Source organism: Megalops cyprinoides, chromosome 25 (genome assembly GCF_013368585.1).
Source record: "Megalops cyprinoides isolate fMegCyp1 chromosome 25, fMegCyp1.pri, whole genome shotgun sequence".
Classification (NCBI taxonomy): Eukaryota; Metazoa; Chordata; class Actinopteri; order Elopiformes; family Megalopidae; genus Megalops; species Megalops cyprinoides.
The window spans coordinates 186,722-209,000 of NC_050607.1; the positions used below are offsets into that span (position 1 = coordinate 186,722).

General features: G+C 50.5%; 1 protein-coding gene across 1 annotated transcript in view; it reads left to right on the forward strand.

Annotated features, from left to right (window-relative positions):
* The window catches only part of LOC118771625 (potassium voltage-gated channel subfamily KQT member 1-like), a 134,692-nt gene that overhangs the window by 79,474 nt on the left and 32,939 nt on the right, over positions 1 to 22,279 (forward strand). The window contains exons 17-20 of the mRNA XM_036519612.1: positions 11,451 to 11,526; positions 12,340 to 12,434; positions 13,668 to 13,708; positions 14,219 to 14,280. Coding sequence (XP_036375505.1) covers positions 11,451 to 11,526; positions 12,340 to 12,434; positions 13,668 to 13,708; positions 14,219 to 14,280 — 274 coding nt within the window. The remainder of the gene's footprint in view (positions 1 to 11,450; positions 11,527 to 12,339; positions 12,435 to 13,667; positions 13,709 to 14,218; positions 14,281 to 22,279) is intronic.

The window sequence follows — 22,279 nt, forward strand, 5'->3', positions numbered from 1 at the left end:
CACCCCCGGTGCCCTGTGATTGGCTCGGGGGAGTGAGACATGTGGCTGGCGTGTGGTCATGTGATGTCACGTTTGGGAGATCCTCTGACCTCATCCTGCGATCGTGCAGCAGGAAGTGCTGGAGCGAGCGCGGAGCAGCCTGTGCCTCACTACACGCTACGTGTTCATCGTATGCCTTAGACAGGGGGTGATATTTAAGGAGGCTTTCTGCCAGGACTTGCAGTCTGATGCAAGAAATCTATAAATCTCCACTCCCTTTTCCTCCTCCTGTCACTCCGCTCCTTCCCTCTCTCTGTCTCTCTCTCTATCTCTCTCTGTCTCTTTCTCTATCTCTCTCTGTCTCTCTCTCTATCTCTCTCTCTCTCTCTCCCTCTGCTTCTCCACTCTCTCTCTCTCCCTCTCCCTCCCTCTCTCTCTCTCTCTCTCTCCCTCTCTCTCTCTCTCTTTCTCTCCATCTCTCTCTCTCTCTCTCTATCTCTCTGTTTGTCCCCCCTCTCTCTGTCCCTCTATCCCACTCTCTCCCTCTCTCTCTCTCTCTCTCCCTCCCACTCTCTTTCTCCCTCTCTCTCTCTCTCTTCCTCTCTCCCTCTCTCTCTCTCCCTTTCTCTCTGTTTTTCTCTCTCTCTCCTGTGCTTCACAGAGCAGATTGCTCCATACAGTTGTCTGACGGTTAGGGTGTGAGAGCATTATTACTCCACCAGCTCCAGGAGCCTGAGGAGCCCTGGACAGTGGGCTGTGTTTCTCTCTGATGGCAGCTCCAGGAGCCTGAGGAGCCCTGGACAGTGGGCTGTGTTTCTCTCAGCAGCAGCTCCAGGAGCCTGAGGAGCCCTGGACAGTGGGCTGTGTTTCTCTCAGCAGCAGCTCCAGGAGCCTGAGGAGCCCTGGACAGTGGGCTGTGTTTCTCTCAGCAGCAGCTCCAGGAGCCTGAGGAGCCCTGGACAGTGGGCTGTGTTTCTCTCAGCAGCAGCTACAGGGCCTCCATAATGGCATTCCTGCTGTGTGTGTGTAAGCCTCCTTCCTGAATGATAGCATTGTTTAACAGCCTGCCTGTACAAATTAATTTTCTTTGCAATTATAATGAGCACTCAGAATGAAGTGAGATGTGGTCTGTGGTCTGATATATTCCTTACCTGAAACATAATCCTCCTTCATTAGCGTGGTAAAGAGGAATCAATATCCTTTTGAAAGCACACGCAACTGTGCCAGAGAATAGCACTCCTGTGGCTTGTCTGTCCAGATTCCTTTGGGTTTTCATTAGATTCTCCTGGATACATGCGCAGGCGTACACAGCCATGCGCAGACGTACACAGCCATGCGCAGGCGTACACAGCCATGCGCAGCCGTACACAGCCATGCGCAGCCGTACACAGCCATGCGCAGCCGTACACAGCCATGCGCAGACGTACACAGCCATGCGCAGGCGTACACAGCCATGCGCAGACGTACACAGCCATGCGCAGCCGTACACAGCCATGCGCAGCCGTACACAGCCATGCGCAGACGTACACAGCCATGCACAGACGCCATGCGCAGCCGTACACAGCCATGCGCAGCCGTACACAGCCATGCGCAGACGCCATGCGCAGCCGTACACAGCCATGCGCAGACGCCATGCGCAGCCGTACACAGCCATGCGCAGCCGTACACAGCCATGCGCAGCCGTACACAGCCATGCGCAGCCGTACACAGCCATGCGCAGACGCCATGCGCAGCCGTACACAGCCATGCGCAGCCGTACACAGCCATGCGCAGCCGTACACAGCCATGCGCAGCCGTACACAGCCATGCGCAGCCGTACACAGCCATGCGCAGCCGTACACAGCCTTACAAAGAGACCACAGATTTCAGTTCAGACTTTCACACATTCAGATGAGGCCAGAATGATAGATACTGTAAGCAGTGACCTGTCGTAGGGAGTCTTTGAGTTTACTTTGGCGTGATGGTCATGGCCCTCACATTCTGACTGCACATGGTTAAGGATGCTCTACGCTGGCTGAGCACAGTGAGACTGCTGTTTTGCTTGCAACTGTGTGCTCGTTTGTGATTGAGTGTTTTTGTTTTCCTATCATTCTTACATAATTTAGGTTGTTAGGTACCATCTTGGCACTGGTTTTCCATGCGCAGGGTAATGACTCCCACAGCCTTCAGCACCTGCAGGCAGCGGGATGCTCCTCCCCACACTTCCTCAGAGAGACAGGGGAGCAGGACAGGGTCCTGGCCACTGCTGTAGCACTGTCTCTACCCTGCCTTTATACTACATTTACCCTGCCTTTATACTACATTTACCCTGCCTTTACACTACATTTACACTGCCTTTACCCTGCCTTTACCCTGCCTTCATCCTGCCTTTACCCTGCCTTTACCCTGCCTCTACCCTGCCTTTACACTGCCTTTACACTGCCTCTACCCTGCCTTTACCCTGCCTCTACCCTGCCTTTACACTGCCTTTACACTGCCTCTACCCTGCCTTTACCCTGCCTCTACACTGCCTTTACACTGCCTTTACACTGCCTCTACCCTGCCTTTACCCTGCCTTTACCCTGCCTTTACCCTGCCTTTATACTACATTTACCCCGCCTTTACCGCACCTTTACACTCCCTTTTCCCTGCCTCTACCCTGCCTTTACCCTGCCTTTACACTGCCTTTACACTGCCTTTACCCTGCCTTTACACTACATTTACACTGCCTTTACCCTGCCTTTACCCTGCCTTCACCCTGCCTTTACCCTGCCTCTACCCTGCCTTTACACTGCCTTTACACTGCCTCTACCCTGCCTTTACCCTGCCTCTACACTGCCTTTACACTGCCTCTACCCTGCCTTTACCCTGCCTTTATACTACATTTACCCCGCCTTTACCGCACCTTTACACTCCCTTTTCCCTGCCTCTACACCACCTCTACCCTGCCTCTACCCTGCCTTTACACTGCCTTTACCCTGCCTCTACCCTGCCTTTACCCTGCCTTTACACTGCCTTTACACTGCCTTTACCCTGCCTTTACACTGCCTTTACACTGCCTCTACTCTGCCTTTACACTGCCTTTACACCACCTTTACCCTGCCTCTACCCTGCCTCTACTGTTGGGATAAGTGCTGCTTCCTCTGATTACCTGCTGTAAAAGGTGTGCTGCTGTGTAATTGGCTGATGGGTTGTCAGGTTGACTACACGCCAGCACAGGCCTCAGGACTCAGGTGACTTCAGAAAGAGGGGAAGTCCAAGCTCTTTTCCTTTTCATCACCAGCCTGTCAGACACCCTAAAAGCTGTGAGCTGTTCCACAAAAGGCCAGGATGTGTCTCTCAGAGAAAAAAGAACAGAGACAGTGTGTTTGCACTTCTGTCATTTCTTAAGCGTGGCTTTGAGAGCCAGGCACACACTTCCAGTGTCAGGTGTCTTATTTTACAGTTATGGATGCAGCAAGCTGTCAGCTGTGCTTTATGAGAGTGTTCAGGTTTCTCCTGAGCAGGGGAAACCATGCTTAACGCCAACAAAAGATCAGCAGAAAAGAAAGCACTAATTAAAAGTGGAGTGTTTTATGTGGGTGAAACCCCCCATTTGCAAAAAGACAGGAATAAAAGAATGAAGAAGAATGGTTTTCTAATCCCTGCCTCTGAAAGGCAGTCCCCAGCTCCACGGCTCCACGAGGTCAGCATCTCTCCCTGCGCTAAGCCAGGCTGAACATGGTTAGAGCGCACCCCAGCCCCTCAAAGGAAGGTGTTCTTAATTGTTCCTGCGACGCCCCCCCCCCCCCCCCCCCCCCCCCACCCCTAAGGCCCACGCTGGGCTCATGTGCTCGGATTATCATACGGCATTAAGGAGCCACCAATTTAATCCTAATATGGCTGCATAACGGAGACCTGCACTGTAGAGTAATCCCATAAATCGCTTAGAAAAACAACGGTCCTGCGTGCTTTTCTCTGTGACCCCCTGACTGGCAGCAATAAATAGATTCTTTCTCTAACATGCCTAATCCTGCTAAACAGCACAAAATCCTATTAGGCCATGAATTATAGAGCTGGCTTCAGCACCCCGCCTGTCCCCAGCGTTTCAGCATGCTGCAGGGAAACTCTGTACCTCTCACATCTCTCAGCCAGCAGGACAGAGTAACCGCGTCCCCGCTGTGCGTGTGCGTCAAGGTGTGTGCGTGTCTGCGTGTGTGTGTGTGTGTATGTCTGTGTGTGTGTGTGTCTGCGTGTGTGTGCATATGTGTGTGTGTGTGTATGTCTGTGTGTGTGTGTGTGTCTGCGTGTGTGTGTGTGTCTGCGTGTGTGTGTGTGTGTGTGTGTATGTCTGTGTGTGTGTGTGTGTCTGCGTGTGTGTGTGTGTGTGTATGTCTGTGTGTGTGTGTGTCTGCGTGTGTGTGTGTGTGTGTGTGTGTATGTCTGTGTGTGTGTGTGTCTGCGTGTGTGTGCGTGTATGTGTGTGTGTGTGTGTATGTCTGTGTGTGTGTGTGTCTGCATGTGTGTGCGTGTGTGTGTGTGTGTGTGTATGTCTGTGTGTGTGTGTGTGTGTGTATGTCTGTGTGTGTGTGTGTCTGCGTGTGTGTGCGTGTGTGTGTGTGTGTGTATGTCTGTGTGTGTGTGTGTCTGCGTGTGTGTGTGTGTGTGTGTATGTCTGTGTGTGTGTGTGTCTGCGTGTGTGTGCATGTGTGTGTGTGTGTGTGTGTATGTCTGCGTGTGTGTGTCTGTGTGTGTGTGTGCGTGTGTCTGCGTGTGTGTGCGTGTGTGTGTGTATGTGTATGTCTGTGTGTGTGTGTGTCTGCGTGTGTGTGTGTGTGTGTGTATGTCTGTGTGTGTGTGTGTGCGTGTGTGTGTGTGTATGTCTGTGTGTGTGTGTGTCTGTGTGTGTGTGTCTGCGTGTGTGCGCGTGTGTGTGTGTCTGTCTCAGGAGAGCATGGAGCATGGTTCCTCCATGGTGTGAGCTGCTCTCCACGTGTGGGCCGGTCTCTGATGTGTGCAGAAAGCTGATGTAAATTGGTGTTTATGCTTGGGCGTTTCCTCTTCCCTCAGAAATGGAAGTTTGGTATTTGCGTGTGTCTTTGTTCTCCTTCTCCATTAGGCAGCCTCTGGTGATTGATCACTGGGATTTCCTAATTGATATTCATTAGCGTGCAGAGGGAGCTTGAGCTGGAGCCCAGCTAGGCTGTGCCTCACCCCACCCCTTCTCTTCAAGTCTTCAGTATATATGATGTACGGAAGGCCATGTGCTTCCAGCAATATACAAATATCGCTAAGCAAAATTGTGTTCAGCAGTATTTAAATGATCTGCTTTCATGTGTATACACAGCATGTGACAGCCAAAGGATACGCACTACTGCTGGACATTTCTCATGCTTATTTATGTACGCAGCCACGCTGCATGTGTGATATATTTGCGTTGTTGATCTGTAGCGTGTCTCCTGCTGGGCTCATTAATGAAGGGTCCTGAAATGTAGTTTAAAAGAGCAGGAACCGGCTTGGCTGTGTGTCTCTTAGACGAGGGAGTGGCAGGATGGCATTGCTGCTGGGGGACAGGGCTTAACCTGGGTGGCTTCAGTAAACAGCTGAGAGACTGAATCATATGTAAAAATGCATTTTGGTGCTTTTGCTAAGCAGCTAAAGAAGGAGAACAGTAATTAAGGGTGGCAGCCGGGACCTCTCCCTCTCTGCAGCATGGAGCCGCAGAGGAAACCATGAGGGATGCGGCCTGCAGCCTTCCATGGACACTGCTACATAAATTTTCCAGCACTTTCCAGCACTTTCCAATGCAGATGTGAAGTATTGCTGCCATTGTTCCTCTTGGTGGCAGTGATACTGTTCAGTTTACATCCATTAAATTAGTCAGTTTGTGTGCAAGTGTTGAAATATGTGTATTCATTGGGGTTGAACATTCACCACATGTCTGTGTGTGTGTGTGCTCGGTGTGTGCGTGTGCGTGTGTGTGCATGTGTGTGTGCGTGCATGTGTGTGTGTGCGTGTCTGTGTGTGTGTGCTGGGTGTGTGCGTGTGCGTGTGTGTGCATGTGTGTGTGCGTGCATGTGTGTGTGTGCGTGCATGTGTGTGTGTGCTGGGTGTGTGTGTGTGCGTGTATATGTGTGTGTGTGCGTGTGTGCTGGGTGTGTGTGTGCGTGTGTGTGTGTATTGGGGTGTGTGTGTGTGTGTGTGTGTCTCTCTGTGCTGGGTGTGTGTGTGTGTGTGCGTGCGCGTGCTGGGTGCGTGTGTGTGCATGTGTGTGTGCGTGTGTGTGTGTGTTTTTCTGTGCTGTGTGTGTGTGTGTGTGTTTTTCTCTGCTGGGTGTGTGTGTGTGTGTTTTTCTCTGCTGGGTGTGTGTGTGTGTGCTCTTGCTGGGTGCGTGTGTGTGTGTCTTTCTATGCTGGGTGTGTGTGTGTTTCAGTAGTGGGAATAGGAGTCATGTGGCACAGATGTGCTGAGCTCTGTCTCTCTTACTCATCTCTGAGACTCATCTCTGAGGCGAAAGAGCATGATACAACATCCTTCTCTTTGTTGTGTGGCTATTAAAGTCTTGCTTTGATCCATTTATTCAGTTGTTTGAAATAAGCTGACTGTCGCTTCAAACATCTTGGGATCAAGGCTGTGTCCCATGACATGAAAACAAATGTATCAGAGGGTAAAAAGTAGACATAGCCATACATTTAATTACAAACACACAGTGCGGCAACAACTGTCAGCAAATCTTCATTCTGAGGCCACAGAAGCTGCGCTCTGTCTAATCAGAAGGACATGGTGTAGTCCCTAACCTGGGCATTCTTCTCTCGTGCCGTCCTCTTAACCTGGGCATTCTCCTCTCGTGCCGTCCCCCTAACCTGGGCATTCTCCTCTCGTGCCGTCCCCCTAACCTGGGCATTCTCCTCTCGTGCCGTCCCCCTAACCTGGGCACTGTCCTCTCGTGCCGTCCCCCTAACCTGGGCACTGTCCTCTCGTGCCGTCCCCCTAACCTGGGCACTGTCCTCTCGTGCCGTCCCCCTAACCTGGGCATTCTTCTCTCGTGCCGTCCTCTTAACCTGGGCATTCTCCTCTCGTGCCGTCCCCCTAACCTGGGCACTGTCCTCTCGTGCCGTCCCCCTAACCTGGGCATTCTTCTCTCGTGCCGTCCTCTTAACCTGGGCATTCTCCTCTCGTGCCGTCCCCCTAACCTGGGCATTCTCCTCTCGTGCCGTCCCCCTAACCTGGGCATTCTCCTCTCGTGCCGTCCCCCTAACCTGGGCACTGTCCTCTCATGCCAGTGGCAGTGGAACTGTTAAACATGCCTGATGAACTTTTGTTTTGTCATTTCCTGCTCAAGCCTGAATCACCATGGTGATGGCCATAATTCCCCTCCCCCGCCTCCATTTTCTCCTCCCCTGAGCTGGAAAACGTGTCGGAGAGAAAGGTACACACTGAACTGCCCTGGGGTTGCAACTGTATTTACCTGCTGTGTTCAGATGGCGTTCGCTAATAAATTAATCTGTCTCTTAGGTAATGAGCAAGTCTCTTCTCCAGGCGACAGCAGGAGAGGAAAATTTTTGCTTATCTTTCTTTCTGTCACTTTCAAGATCCCGAGGCTGTCTCTAAATCACGGCATGGAGGTGTGCCAGGGGCTGTATTGTTGTGAATGCTGTTCTGGAGGCTTTGCTGCTTTGTCCAGACTTTAATTAAGGTCCAGAATGTCAGTGCTGCAGCGTGATGTGAGCAGTGATTACAGTGCACCCCATTCCTCATCAGAACCGGGTAGCAGCGTTGCCATTGACAATGCAGAACTCTCTGAACTGAAACAAAGTACTTCCTGAAACCAGAACCAGAAAACCTGACAAAGCCGAGCTTTCCAATGGGAGCCTGTGGCGGAATTTGTCCCTGATTTCAAAAGGCCGGGGGTTTCTAATCCCCCAAACTGTACACAATGTCCACCCTGACCGGGGGAATAATGCTGCCATAAGCCTGGCATTCATATGAGCCAACAGCATGTCTTTTCAGCCCTGATCATATGCTGCAGGACAAAAACAATAATAAAGTCCTGCCAGATTAAAGCTCTGCTGACTCCAAAGGAGTCTTCCATCGTGAAACTCCTGCTGCTGACCAGAGAGCGGGGCTCGGTCCCAGCTCCGCGGTGGGGCTCGGTCCCAGCTCCGCGGTGGGGCTCGGTCCCAGCTCCGCGGTGGGGCTCGGTCCCAGCTCCGCGGCGGGCTCGGTCCCAGCTCCGCGGCGGGCTCGGTCCCAGCTCCGCGGTGGGGCTCGGTCCCAGCTCCGCGGTGGGGCTTGGTGACCTGCCCACAGAACAGGCTGTCAGCTATAGCTTATCTTAAAGATATCTGTTCAAAGGCCGGACACAAGCGTTTGTGAATTGCAGGAACCCTAGCTGTTTCACAGCGCAGCTCAACTGCTTGTAGCTGAATAAACGTTTTCTCTGTGAATTGTGACACATATCCACAACAATACAAACAGGCTACTCTGGTTGTTCTGGGATTTGTATTGTTCACATACATTTCCTCATATACTGTAGAAACAGGAAGGACATGTTTGAGGAATGCTTTGATCAGAATGTCTTCATGGCTCCTGTGGAAACAGTCAGTTCAGTCTTTCTCTTCTTCTGGCTTCTAATTAATACTTTGCAGTGGCTTCTTGACTCCACAAAGAGCAGCGTTCGGGAATTCGCTGTTCTCGGAAACCAAGTTTGCGCTGCAGTCAAAACAACTCTGTCTGCCGATGCTATACAAAGGGGGCAGATTAGAGTGTAGCAATTCTTTTTCTCTGGGGCATACTTCAACCACAAGAGCTTTATCTGCTTTCACACAGTCACGCTTGGCACTCCACAAAGCGTAAATGCTCTGTGACCCTGTGGCTTTGCCAGATATCATTTATATTTAGGATTTCTTCCTCTCCCCAACTTTTCACCTGTGATGTTGGTTCTGGCACCTCCATGTATTTCAGCTGTACAGAGTCCCAACAGAGGTTTTCTAGTATATTACTGCATGTTTTGCTCAGATTACCACACAAATGTGTGAAGAAATGTTGTCAAACTCTGAGCGATGTAACCAGAGAAATTTGGAGTTTGGGCTGCCAGTATCTTCAATTAGAGATATACCTACAGATCACATGTTTAAAATCACATAAAACTATCCATGCAATTCTGGTTTCTTGAAATAAAAATCATATATACAGTCTTTGAATTTCCTTGGAGTGATCAGTAAGCAGCAGAGTAGAAGAGATCCTCCCTCCTCAGCTGTGCTCTCTTAAATTCAGCTCAATCTCATTGCACAGAAAATCCCTGTAAGAATTCCAGTTTGCAAGACAAAAATATGGTGCTTGTAAAACAATGTTTTATTGCAAAACAAAAGTAGTACACACAGTGTAGGCATATGCTGGGTATCACAAGGCAGATCAAATACCAAGAGCATAGAAATCATGACCTCTCTTTATACCCCATAAGACCCTCCCCATCAAAGAACCTTTGTGTGAAGGTGTGAATGTGAGTTCAAAAGGGGTCATTTCCTGGCGTTGATCTGGGCTTAAGATCTGTATTTAAATCATCATCCCAGAACATTGGGGTCCATCTAATACTTTGCCTTACATCCCCGTGTATGATAAGGAGGGTTATATTTTCATGCCGCCTTACAGTATGTTTGTTCACAGTGGAGCTCTGGCGCAACTGCAAGGCCACTAAGCCAAGACTGAACCTGCTTCCCTACCCACAGCTTCCTGTCTGTGAAGGCCCTGTGCCCACAGCTTCCTGTCTGTGGAGGCCCTGTGCCCACAGCTTCCTGTCTGTGAAGGCCCTGTGCCCACAGCTTCCTGTCTGTGAAGGCCCTGTGCCCACAGCTTCCTGTCTGTGAAGGCCCTGTGCCCACAGCTTCCTGTCTGTGGAGGCCCTGTGCCCACAGCTTCCTGTCTGTGGAGGCCCTGTGCCCACAGCTTCCTGTCTGTGAAGGCCCTGTGCCCACAGCTTCCTGTCTGTGGAGGCCCTGTGCCCACAGCTTCCTGTCTGTGGAGGCCCTGTGCCCACAGCTTCCTGTCTGTGAAGGCCCTGTGCCCACAGCTTCCTGTCTGTGGAGGCCCTGTGCCCACAGCTTCTGGATTCAGGCCCTAGACCCCCGGCTCCTGGATTCAGGTCAGATTCCCAGACAAATGCCACAGGGCAACATGCACCAGTGCTGTTTTCTTCCCCTCTGTCTCATTTTTCATTTCCTGTCTCATCTGTAGGTAATCAGTGTGTAATTGCAATGTAATTGCATATTAGCAGACTGATGAAATGGATTTCTGGGCCTGGAGGTGTTTATATTATTGTGCTTTATCAGGCTGCAGAGCTTTGTTTGCAGGTGCGGTTACCTACAGTGAACCGCAGGCTGGGGTGACCAGTCAAATCAGAGACCGACGCCTGCAGCTGAGAGCCTGTCAGTACGGCGGCTTCTTAGCCGGCTTTGTTTTCTCTGTCCATGTGCTCATGTTTACTGTTTTCCCCTGTGTTGCAGCCCTGCCCTGCTCTCTGCCCTGTCTCCGCCCACCTGTGCCTGATCACCGGCCTGCCTGCACACCTGCATCTCATCCCCTCATCTGACTCGCCCTATATATTCCCTGTTTGTTGCGTGTTCTTTGCTAGTTCGTCTCAGTCCTCCTGTTTTGCTACCAGCCGTTCTTTATTCTGTTTTGCCTGCCTGTTTTTGTGACCCAGCGTGTTCCTCTCGACCTCGATTTTTGTGTCTGTTTTCTGGTTGTTGTTTGCCGTGTTTTCCCTGGTTTTTGACTTTGCCTCTTCTGACCTCATTTTTTGGATTCCGTTTTGGATACAATAAACTCGCCTTGTTCGTCGTGCCTTCCTGTGTGCGCCTGAGTCCCAGCCTGAGCCTCCTGACAGAGCCAGAGGTTTTGGTCCCTATAACCAGACTAAATATCATTCATGGCAGAATGGGTTGTGAATAAGACATGGCAATGTGCTCAACATAAGTCTTAATTGTTTAGTGCAGGCATTGGCAGCTGGTGTGTTGTTCTGCTGGTGGTTTGCTTTGTGGACACTGAGCTCAGGCAGTGTAGATGTGTGCGATTGGTCAGGCCCCATAGTGCTGTGTTTCTCGAGTGTACAGTGCAGAAAAGTGAAAGCAGAAAGGGGCTGGGTGTCTGTGGAAAGATGGAAAGAGTTATAGAGAGCAGAGCCTCAGGTTTCAGGCGGGACCACAAAAACAGCAGAAATCCACGAGGGAGAGCTCAGTTTGGAGGCATCTCAGTGCCGTGCAAAAAGCTCAGCCACAAAGAAAGCGAAATGACCCTGAGCTTTCGTTTATAGCAACACTTGGTTTGCTTTGCCTGTGTGTTCCCCTGAGACCTCAGAGCAGTCTCTTACCCTTCCACATGTGTTTAGGAAGCAGTGTGGGGCAGATAATGGTCCATGTGGAGTAGCTGCAGACCTGGGGACAGAGCAGTTTGTGGGGGTGTGAGTGCAGCTGGGGGACCCCTCAGTTCAGCGCGCTGTTCCTTCTTCCCTGCAGGTTGTCACACGCTTACAGGTCGGCAGTCAAAGTCATCCGAAGAATGCAGTACTTTGTGGCCAGACGGAAATTTCAGGTAAAAGAGTGAATGGGTTGAGCAGGTGATCCTAAAGATGGAGGCAGCCTCTGAGTGCCATATGTGTGCCTGACTCATCTCATTTCAGTCTGTGTGTCTGACTCGTCTCATCTCTGTGTGTCTGACTCGTCTCATCTCTGTGTGTCTGACTCATCTCATCTCAGTCTGTGTGTCTGACTCGTCTCATTTCAGTCTGTGTGTCTGACTCGTCTCATCTCTGTGTGTCTGACTCGTCTCATCTGTGTGTCTGACTCATCTCATCTCAGTCTGTGTGTCTGACTCGTCTCATCTCTGTGTGTCTGACTCGTCTCATCTCATCTCTGTGTGTCTGACTCGTCTCATCTCTGTGTGTCTGACTCGTCTCATCTCTGTGTGTGTGACGTGTCTGTTCTGCCTTCAGATATTCAGAATCTTGCTTTTTCCAGTGTGGTTTTGCTTCCCAGGGCTCTGTGGTGGGAGCTGAAGGACACTGGAGACACTGAGACACTGGAGTGCACATATGTAGCATTTCTCACACTGTACTCACAGTCCCCGGTATGCGTCAGCTCATCATAGTGCAGGTTGCTGTTGCTATTGGACTGTTAGAGACAGACAGCGGTGAGAGTGGGGAGGCGAGGATGCTCACACATGGTACTGCATCACTGGCTCTACTCACTCTCACACAGGGCTGCTCCTTCACTTCTCCTACTGTCTGTAACATTTATTACCATATGAATCACACTGCGTTAAGGGTCAGGTCCTACTGCAGCCAGTGTGCCTGTTGCAGGGTGTCGCTCTCTCCTGCCTCTCATCTCCACCCTTTCTGCTCCACAGCAAGCCAGGAAGCCATATGACGTGCGGGACGTGATCGAGCAGTACTCCCAGGGACACCTCAACATGATGGTACGGATTAAAGAACTGCAGAGAAGGTGTGAGCTTGTGCCTTTTCACATTCTTACGCTTGAACCCACGCACCCATTGGACCCAATCACCACTCAGATCTGTAGAAATAAAGAGCCTGTTAGGTGCCCCTGCAATGGACATTATTAGCAAGCAGCTCATTGTGTGACGGTCTGCAGTCTCTGGTTTGTCTGATAGCAGCTCGGAGCTGCAGCAGGCTGCTGTCTGAGGGTGACAGGCTGCGTTAATGAAGGAAGCCTCTCCCGCTGCTGATGGCCATGTCTGCGGCCACACAGGCTTCCTGCTTCCAGGCCTAGCTGTGGCCTCAGTGATTAAAGTAGTCTGGCTGATTGATCATTATCAGCAGTGCTCTGTCCCCTGCCTCTCCCCTCTGTCCAGCTTTTAATCAACATCAGAGTAACCCTATGCCTAATCAACATGTTTCTGTTAGTATCTGCCCATTGAACAGTCAGAGTAAGTGCGTCAATTACGTTTATTTAGCTGTTTGGTTGTTGGCCCCATTGATGATGGAGTCACTCAGCTGATCAGAGAATTGAAACTCTGCATTACTGGTTTGTTTAAGGGGCTCAAATGAAGTGACGCAAGATACAGCTTAAGCTGCATGCTTCTGCTCGAGCAGGCACGCTGCAGCAAAGAACTGACCGCAAACACACGGGACGGTCCTGTCTTCAGCAGTCTTTCAAAATGCTGCTGTCATCCTGGAAAGTCCAGGTCAAACATCCCACTGTTCCAAGTGTATTCTCATTCTTCCTTTACAGCAAGCAAAATGCACCCATTTCTCTCACAAGGTTAATGTCATTTACTATCAAGTCCAGCAATGTCTGTAAGTGTGTTCTGATACTGCTGACAAGTTGACTTGTGTGCTCTCTGATAAATCCATTCCACTATTGAAAGTCATTGGTAATTGCTATTTGGTGTGAAGAGCATCTGTGTAGACACTAGAAATAGGCTCAGAAATGTTGTGTCTCAAACACATATACATCTTCAGGGCAGCCCGTGTTCACAGGAATGTTTATGTTGCAACAAATGAAAAATCATGTTTATCAGCAAAATGTCATTAAGAAGTCATGGGAAATATAAGTGTGCTTCAGGTGGAAGCACACTTAAAAAAGTCCTCAGATCAGTGTTAAATGAAGAGCTCAGAGCTCAGGGGAATGGAAGTGAGCATTAAGGGGGTGTCGCAGAGCTGTGTGAGCTGAAATATCCCTCTGACGCTCTCCCTTTCCCCCTCTCCCTCACAGGCTGGACCACACGCTGGGAAAACCAGGGATGTTTCTGCCGGGTGAGAGAACACAACTCATCAGCTGTGGAGATGATTACTTCATTTACACTTCCCATACCTCCCAAAGGCCTTTGAGCTCTGAATCACTACACTGAATCACTACACTGAATCACTCAGAACAGCTTCACTGATAACTGTGTTCTTATCTGTCTGAGATCCACAGAAACCCTTCCCTGGTTATAAAGAGTAACCTGAGTTTGTTATGAGGTCAGTAATTCACTAAACTTTTCGTGGGCTTAACTGTGCGATATTGTGAAAGTGAGAGCACCTTAAAACCAACCCTATCTGCAGCCAGAGGCTGCAGACTCTGCATCAGACAGCCATCACCTGCTAATCTGGTATGTGAAAGATAGTCTGCCTTCTCACAATTGACCAGATTTGAATACATTTGCAAAATTTTGCCCACATTTCATATACTAATGCTGACCCTCAGGCACTGCAGCAAGCCCTTGACTGCATGTGCAGGTTGAACATGTGGCTCATAATGGCTGCGCTTTGTTCCCCCTCCAGAGAAAGGTGTGGACAAAGAGTACTACACCGTTGGAGCCAGACTGATCAGACTGGAGGATAAGGTGAGCAAATGCTGCTCTCTTTCCTTTTGTTTTGGTGGGATCTCCTGGAGATATGACAACACAGCGATATTATCTGCTGTCCAGTGTGTGTTACGGTTAAGTATAATCCATTAGCTGAACAGTCAAGCAAATTCCTCTTTTGCTTGCGATAAGATAATCTTTCTGCAACAGTATCTGCCTCCCTCTCACATGCGTGACATGGCAGCCTTTTGTCTCCCACTTTGTTTGGATGGTTTTTGGGTTGAATTGTTTCCACCAGGTGAGTCAGATGGAGCTCCCAGGGTTCTTCAAAGGATAGTCAAAACACACTTCATCACATGTCATTTTTCAAACCACAGAAAAAAGTAAAAAAAAAAACAAAAAACATTTATTACATTCTATCCAAGTCCTAAAACCAGCATTTATCTCATCACTTTGTAAGTGAACAGGTTTCCCTGCTTTAGCTGGCTAGCTAGTTGTTCTAGTTGCTAGTTGTTTACCTGTGTGACCAGGAGGAAAAGTATTTTTTTAGTGGGTCCACTGGGATCACGTAGTGATGGCAGACTATGGGCAATGGAAAAGGGACCAAAAGGTCACTCTGTGGTTCCTAAAATGAGGAAGAAGAGCATAAGGTTCATTTACATGTTTACGTGTGCTTGTATTCCTAGATCAGACAGGCCTGTGGAGACAGCTGTGTTGTGTGGGAGTGTGTAGTTACTATGGGAGTGTGTGGTTACTATGGGAGTGTGTGGTTACTAGGTGTCGCCTGCAGGCCCGGCTGACACCCCTCTGCCCGCCAGTGTTTGGCTCATCCCTCTTCCAGACTTCCTCCTGAGGGAAGTCTCTCAGGAGGACAACTGGCCATGTGTGGAGGTAATTACTGTACCCTTGCTGCCATTCACAGGAGCCTGGCTCTCCGTCAGGCCCAGACATCTTCCACAGGAGGCAGTTAGAGCAGAGCAATTAGCAAACGTGAAGTGGAGGCTCACACCCCTCACACTGCTACTCACTGCTTTTATGGAAAAGGCCACAGACTGATGCTCACAAAATGAACATGCACCATGTGACCAGTTACAGCTCTGCATGAGCCTGCATTGCAGAGGAGGCCTTTATCTCTGTGGTACCGCTTAGCACACCTCTGCACCTCAGAGTGGAGATTACCACAGGCACCGTGTGAAAGGTCAGCACACCAGGAAATGCATGCACATGAAGGAAGCAAAATGACCCCTGAGCAGAGTGGCTCTCTGGCGTTTACAGCACCAGATCAAATGCCTTCAGAGTTTGCTTTATGGCCCATTAAGTGTGCTTGCAGTGATTGCAATCCCCTGACTGTTAACATGAAAATCATATAAAAAAAGAAAATAATAAAAAAGAAATCCCAGCCTCCGTGCAGAAACACACGTTACTGTGAAAGAGGAGCAGTCCTCTCCCCTGTGAGGGAAATGCAGTGACCAAGCTGCTGAATATTTCCCTCCTGCTGCTCCCACTCCCGCTCCTGCTCCGTGTGGCAGGGAGTGCTGTGTAGCTGCAGACGGCACACCTCCATAGCTCTGTTGGTGCACAGCCACTTTGTTCTGCCGTGTGGGAAAGTCTGGAAGGAAGGGACCGAGCAGCGGTTCCTGTCCCGCATCCAGGAGAGACTGAGATGCAGCAGGCTGGGTGCTGAGCCCCACACAATGCCCTGAAAGTTTTCTTTGGAAGCTGTGCTTTTATTGTGGGAAATGCAGCTAAACACTTCCTCACCCGGTCTAGCCAGAGGCGCTTCACAGTCCTCTTTTGGTGTTTAGTGTTTGAGTTTTGTTTTTCATTTTCACCCAATAGTACAGCCTGGCCAGGGGCGGCAGGCGTGCCGTAAAGAGCAGTTTGGTGCCAGTTTGGTGCCAGCTTGGTGCCAGCCGCTGCGCTGCTGCCAGAGACAAGGTGCTGTGCACAGGAGATCACTTGCTTTAAACAGCTTTATATATGCTGTGTACAACTCACATGGTTATCTGCTGAGCAGAATCTGTTCAGAGTGGTGCTCTTACCACTGAGTTTTTGAGTTCTCAGTGTGGTTCTGTATTCTGTCCCGTAAGGAAGAAAATTCTTTTAAATACTTTTAGTTTTTAATACCATCATTTGTGGTTCACTGATTCTGCATGTGCAAGGGTTAAAGCTCATTTAAACAGAGTGTCCAAGCAAACAGCACAGTTTTGCTGCATTTCTTAACCTTGACAAATACTCAGATGGCTTCACTTGCATCTGTTCCTCAAACAGCAGGAGTGAATGTGTGGAGTCATTGAAAAGAGCCTGCCAAGAAATACTGAGCAGTTATTAATCAAATGCTTCATATTTGCCTTCTGTGTGTGTCTACCAGGCTTCCTCACTGCTCTCTGCTGAGACTCTTGGTCAATGTCCAACTAAAGCTCTTTGTTGTCATTTGTGGCAGTTCTCACAAGGGTTGCCCAATGGCCAGCCTTTGAGTGACCTGTAGATATTAGGGTTGGTTCCTTTTGCCTTTTTTTCAGCTTGTTGTAGAGGAGCATCAGTCTCTTTCAGGTGAAACAGTCTGTTAATGAGACTGTCCTGTATGCAACAGAGTAGAGCTTCATGTTGCTGGGACAAAGCTACCCGTACAACTCAGGCTTTGTAAATAAGCCAGAGATCGCAACTGGGGCTGAAGTGTACTTGGGCTGTTTACATTGTACAGATGTCTATGTTTTGTAAAATGATGGCTCATGTGTTCAGCATTACATTCCAAAGAAAAGCCTGAATAATGGCAGCAGAAGTGTCCAGGATTTGTTGACTTCCATTTAAATACTTCATTGGTGTAGCAGAGTGAATGAAGGCACAATGCTGGGTCTCTGCAGGAGGGCAGCTGCTGTCAGGGTGCTGTGATTGCCTCCACCTGGACAGACAGACAGCGACATGCATGTGGATACTGTAAACTGCAGTCAGGTGAGGCAAATCACTCAAAGCACTTTCTAGTTCACATCAAATGGGGAGTATTGTCATATCCTTTAGGCTGCCAGTGTTATGGAACTCACACTGAGTATGCAAAAGAACCTTTTCAAGCCCAAAGGCAAGGGCACTTTGTAGCATGTAGCTGAATGTAAAGGAACACATCATCTATCCCTGAGCTTTGAGATTTGTGTTATTGGAAGCATCTGACAGCCATTTAGATGTGTGTGTGTGTGTGTGTGTCTGTGTGTGTGTGGACTGTTACTCGGGCTGTCAGACACAGACAGTGTGGCTATTCCGGACTGGCTTTACAGTGGGACATAGGCACGCTGCACACCACACTGCACACCACTGTGCACACCACACCACACACCACGCCGCACACCACGCCGCACACCACACCACACTGCACACCACACCACACTGCACACCACGCTGCACACCACGCTGCACACCACGCTGCACACCACACCACACACCACTGTGCACACCACACTGCACACCACGCTGCACACCACACCACACACCACGCCGCACACCACGCCGCACACCACACCACACTGCACACCACACCACACTGCACACCACACCACACTGCACACCACGCCGCACACCACGCCGCACACCACGCCGCACACCACACCACACTGCACACCACACTGCACACCACACTGCACACCACGCTGCACACCACGCCGCACACCACACTGCACACCACGCCGCACACCACACCACACTGCACACCACGCTGCACACCACGCTGCACACCACGCTGCACACCACACTGCACACCACGCTGCACACCACACCACGCTGCACACCACGCTGCACACCACACTGCACACCACACTGCACACCACACCACACTGCACACCACACCACACTGCACACCACATTGCACACCACGCTGCACACCACGCTGCACACCACACTGCACACCACGCTGCACACCACACTGCACACCACACTGCACACCATATCGCACACCACACTGCACACCACATTGCACACCACGCTGCACACCACGCTGCACACCACACTGCACACCACGCTGCACACCATATCGCACAGGACCGGACTCATTATTGCCACAGCCAGCGCTCAGCTCGTCCCACAGCTTGGACTTTACGTTTGCCCACGGGCGCACAGGCATGCAGTAAAGGAGAGCAGACTCTGTACACACTGCAGTTATTAGCTCAATGGGGCTGTGAGGACTCAGACAGCACTGCTGCCTCACTAATATGATCCTAATTACGATGCTGCTTTTTCTGCTTGTCTTCTCTGAAATGCACCGCGGGGCGAGAGCTCAGCTTCCCAGCACCCAAATGCAGCCATTCACACTCAGACCTATTGCCTTCATTTAGTGACGCAACACAGCTCAGCACAGAGGGGTAAATGGCATCTTATGAAGGCATGAGCTGCATTAAGATGCTGCATGATGATGAGGGAGCAATGATGATGTTTTCCCTGTGCAGACAAGTGCAGAGCTCTCACTCTCTGAATGTGTCGCGGGGCGTGGAGCTGGGCGTGGAGCTGGGCGTGGCTTGGGTGTGGAACTAGGTGTGGAGCTAGGCGTGGAGCTAGGTGTGGAGCTAGGCGTGGAGGTAGGTGTGGTGCGGGGCATGGTGCTGGGCGTGGAGCTGGGTGTGTCGCTGGGCGTGGCGCTGGGCGTGGAGCTGGGTGTGGCTTGGGTGTGGAACTAGGTGTGGAGCTAGGCGTGGAGCTAGGTGTGGAGCTAGGCGTGGAGCTAGGTGTGGAGCTAGGTGTGGAGCTAGGTGTGGTGCGGGGCATGGTGCTGGGCGTGGAGCTGGGTGTGTCGCTGGGCGTGGCGCTGGGCGTGGCGCTGGGCGTGGCGCTGGGCGTGGCGCTGGGCGTGGAGCTGGGTGTGGAGCTGGAGCTCCACAGCGCCCCCTGCCTGCTGTTCCACCCCAGACGCTGCTGTTTGGAAAGGGCTTTTTAAAACTGTATTTTGATATAAGTGCTTGGCTGCAGTCAGGGAGCCAGGCTGACCAGAGTGGCCTAAACAAAGAGAGGAAACTTGGCAAGGAAGCCGGCACTCGGCTGAAAAGCCAGCAGGAATATATACTGCCCAGCGTGTCTAGACTATACAGGGCAGAGTGCAGAAGCCTCACGCTTTATATTACACACTATCTACAGCAAGAAAGCATGGAAATACTGAATTAGCAAGGGATCTAGATTCCACACAATTCATTGAGCCTCAGTTCTGCCTTCTCTGTCTGCTGGGAAACATGTTTAAGATCAACACTTAGTTTCTCAGTCAGTCCTGTCATTTTTTCAACTCCAGTTCTGTCTTGGACACAAAACACAAAACATGCGTCCCAGATGGCACGTGCTGAGAGCTTGGATTGGACTGTGGGGGAAACTTTAAAATGTCGAAGTATCATAAATACCATGACAGATGTCTGTGTGTTGGTGAGTCACTGTATGTATGATGCTATACCTCAGTGGATGTCAGCCATTCTAAGTTCTTTCAGTAGATGTTCTAATTCTCAATGTTTTCGAAATTGTTTGAGTCCAGGTAATGGCAAATTTTAATCGCTCATTAAAAATGTGTGTGACTATGTCAAGACATATTTCACATCAATAATTCCATGGACTTTGTGAAAAAGGATAAAAACACTTTTCTGCTCCTTCACAGCAGCTGGGCGTAGGTGGGACAGAGTGCAGAACGGCTACATAACAACACACAAACATTGTGACTGAGAGCCATAGTGATGAGAGTATGATGCTAGCACTGGGGGCGGTTTGCTGTGTGTGAGTGAATGGGAGCAGTTTGCTGTGTGTGAGTGAATGGGAGCAGTTTGCTGTGTGTGAGAGTGAATGGGAGCAGTCTGCTGTGTGTGAGAGTGAATGGGAGCAGTCTGCTGTGTGTGAGTGAATGGGAGCAGTTTGCTGTGTGTGAGAGTGAATGTTGTGTCTAAGAGAGTGTAAGAGGCAGATGTGAGCTGATTTCTCGTGTTAAATCAGATCCAATCTGACAGGATTATCTGAGCACTTAGAAACAGCATGCGGTTTGAGTGAGGCACCTGTCGTAAACGCACGTCCTGTCCGGAGCGAGGTTTGAGTGAGGCACCTGTCGTAAACACACGTCCTGTCCGGCCTCATTAGCAGAGTGTCTGCAGCAGAGCAGAGAGAGGAGATGCCTGAGGGTCTCTGCAGTGCACTGCAGCACATCCACAGGAGCGTCTCACTCAAATAGCCCAGTGCTAATCACACCAAGACCCGCGCAGAAAACGGAGAGGGCTCAGCCCCAGAGCCCTGCGCAGAACACAGTGAGGGCTCAGCCCCAGAGCCCTGCGCAGGACACAGAGAGGGCTCAGCCCCAGAACCCTGCGCAGAACACAGTGAGGGCTCAGCCCCAGAGCCCTGCGCAGAACACAGAGAGGGCTCAGCCCCAGAGCCCTGCGCAGAACACAGAGAGGGCTCAGCCCCAGAACCCTGCGCAGAACACAGAGAGGGCTCAGCCCCAGAGCCCTGCGCAGGACACAGAGAGGGCTCAGCCCCAGAGCCCTGCGCAGAACACAGAGAGGGCTCAGCCCCAGAGCCCTGCGCAGAACACAGAGAGGGCTCAGCCCCAGAGCCCTGCGCAGAACACAGAGAGGGCTCAGCCCCAGAACCCTGCGCAGAACACAGTGAGGGCTCAGCCCCAGAGCCCTGCGCAGAACACAGAGAGGGCTCAGCCCCAGAGCCCTGCGCAGAACACAGAGAGGGCTCAGCCCCAGAGCCCTGCGCAGAACACAGAGAGGGCTCAGCCCCAGAACCCTGCGCAGAACACAGAGAGGGCTCAGCCCCAGAGCCCTGCGCAGGACACAGAGAGGGCTCAGCCCCAGAGCCCTGCGCAGAACACAGTGAGGGCTCAGCCCCAGAGCCCTGCGCAGGACACAGAGAGGGCTCAGCCCCAGAGCCCTGCGCAGAACACAGAGAGGGCTCAGCCCCAGAGCCCTGCGCAGAACACAGAGAGGGCTCAGCCCCAGAACCCTGCGCAGAACACAGTGAGGGCTCAGCCCATATGTTAAACCAAATGTTTAACTCAGCAATGCCTACTTATCAACTAAAAACATTTGCTCACACAGCCTAAAACTACGGAAAACTTTTTCCACAAAAGCAGAACCTTTTTCTTACCAAAGGCTCACAGAAGAAAAGGGAAAATGCACAGAATGAGCAGGGAGAGCAGCGCAGCATGCAAAGCTAAAGCAGACCTTCAGAGGGGCTAATCCATCTTTCCTCACCTTTCCTGTCTGTGTCCCCGATGGAAACATTAAAGCCTGGTCTGAATGGAATGGTTATGACCAGAATGTGGTTTGGTTCATTGTGGTTGGAGAGGTGTAGGATTTTCCAAAGACAGTCTGAATGTGCTTCTGTAAGGCCCTTCTTTGCTTGTGAACCATTTATGGGACTCGAGAAAACCTTTTTTTTCTGTGATTTTGTAAAATACTGTCTCTCTCTGGGAAATACACCTCTGCAAATGTGCATTATATCACCACACATAGGAATAAAATTGGAAACTCAAGTTCCTCTGTATGCTATGATACTGTACTGATACTGTAAACAGGCGTATATGAATCGGCTGTGTGTGGATCAGTAATACCCTCCATGATTCCTCACCTCCTTTTCCATCTCTTTTTGTTTTTATGACCCCTGGATTCAATCAACATGTGCCAATAACACTGACTCACAATTCACTGTGAGTCCATGGAACACAAAAATGAATGGGAAAAACTCTGAACTGAAACAAGTATTTGTTTGTGAGTCAGAGTGAAGGTCAGATGCTGATTGAATGCAGGGGTTGGTCTGTGTCTGTGTCTCGCGCTCTCTGTTGACCTGTCCTTGTTTTGGCTGACCTGGGGTCAGCTCTCTCTGTTTTACAGACAGGCTGTCTCACCCCTCCTGTGTCAGTCAGACAGGCTGGGGGGAGATTAGTGTCCTGTGTGACTCCAGAGTTAAGACAACACAGAGCAGTATATTTAGCTTGTTTTTTTCACCCCTCCCCCCCACATAAATTACACATTTAAGGGCCGTGAAAAGTCACCATGTTTGAAGATCAGTAAAAAAATCCCTCATT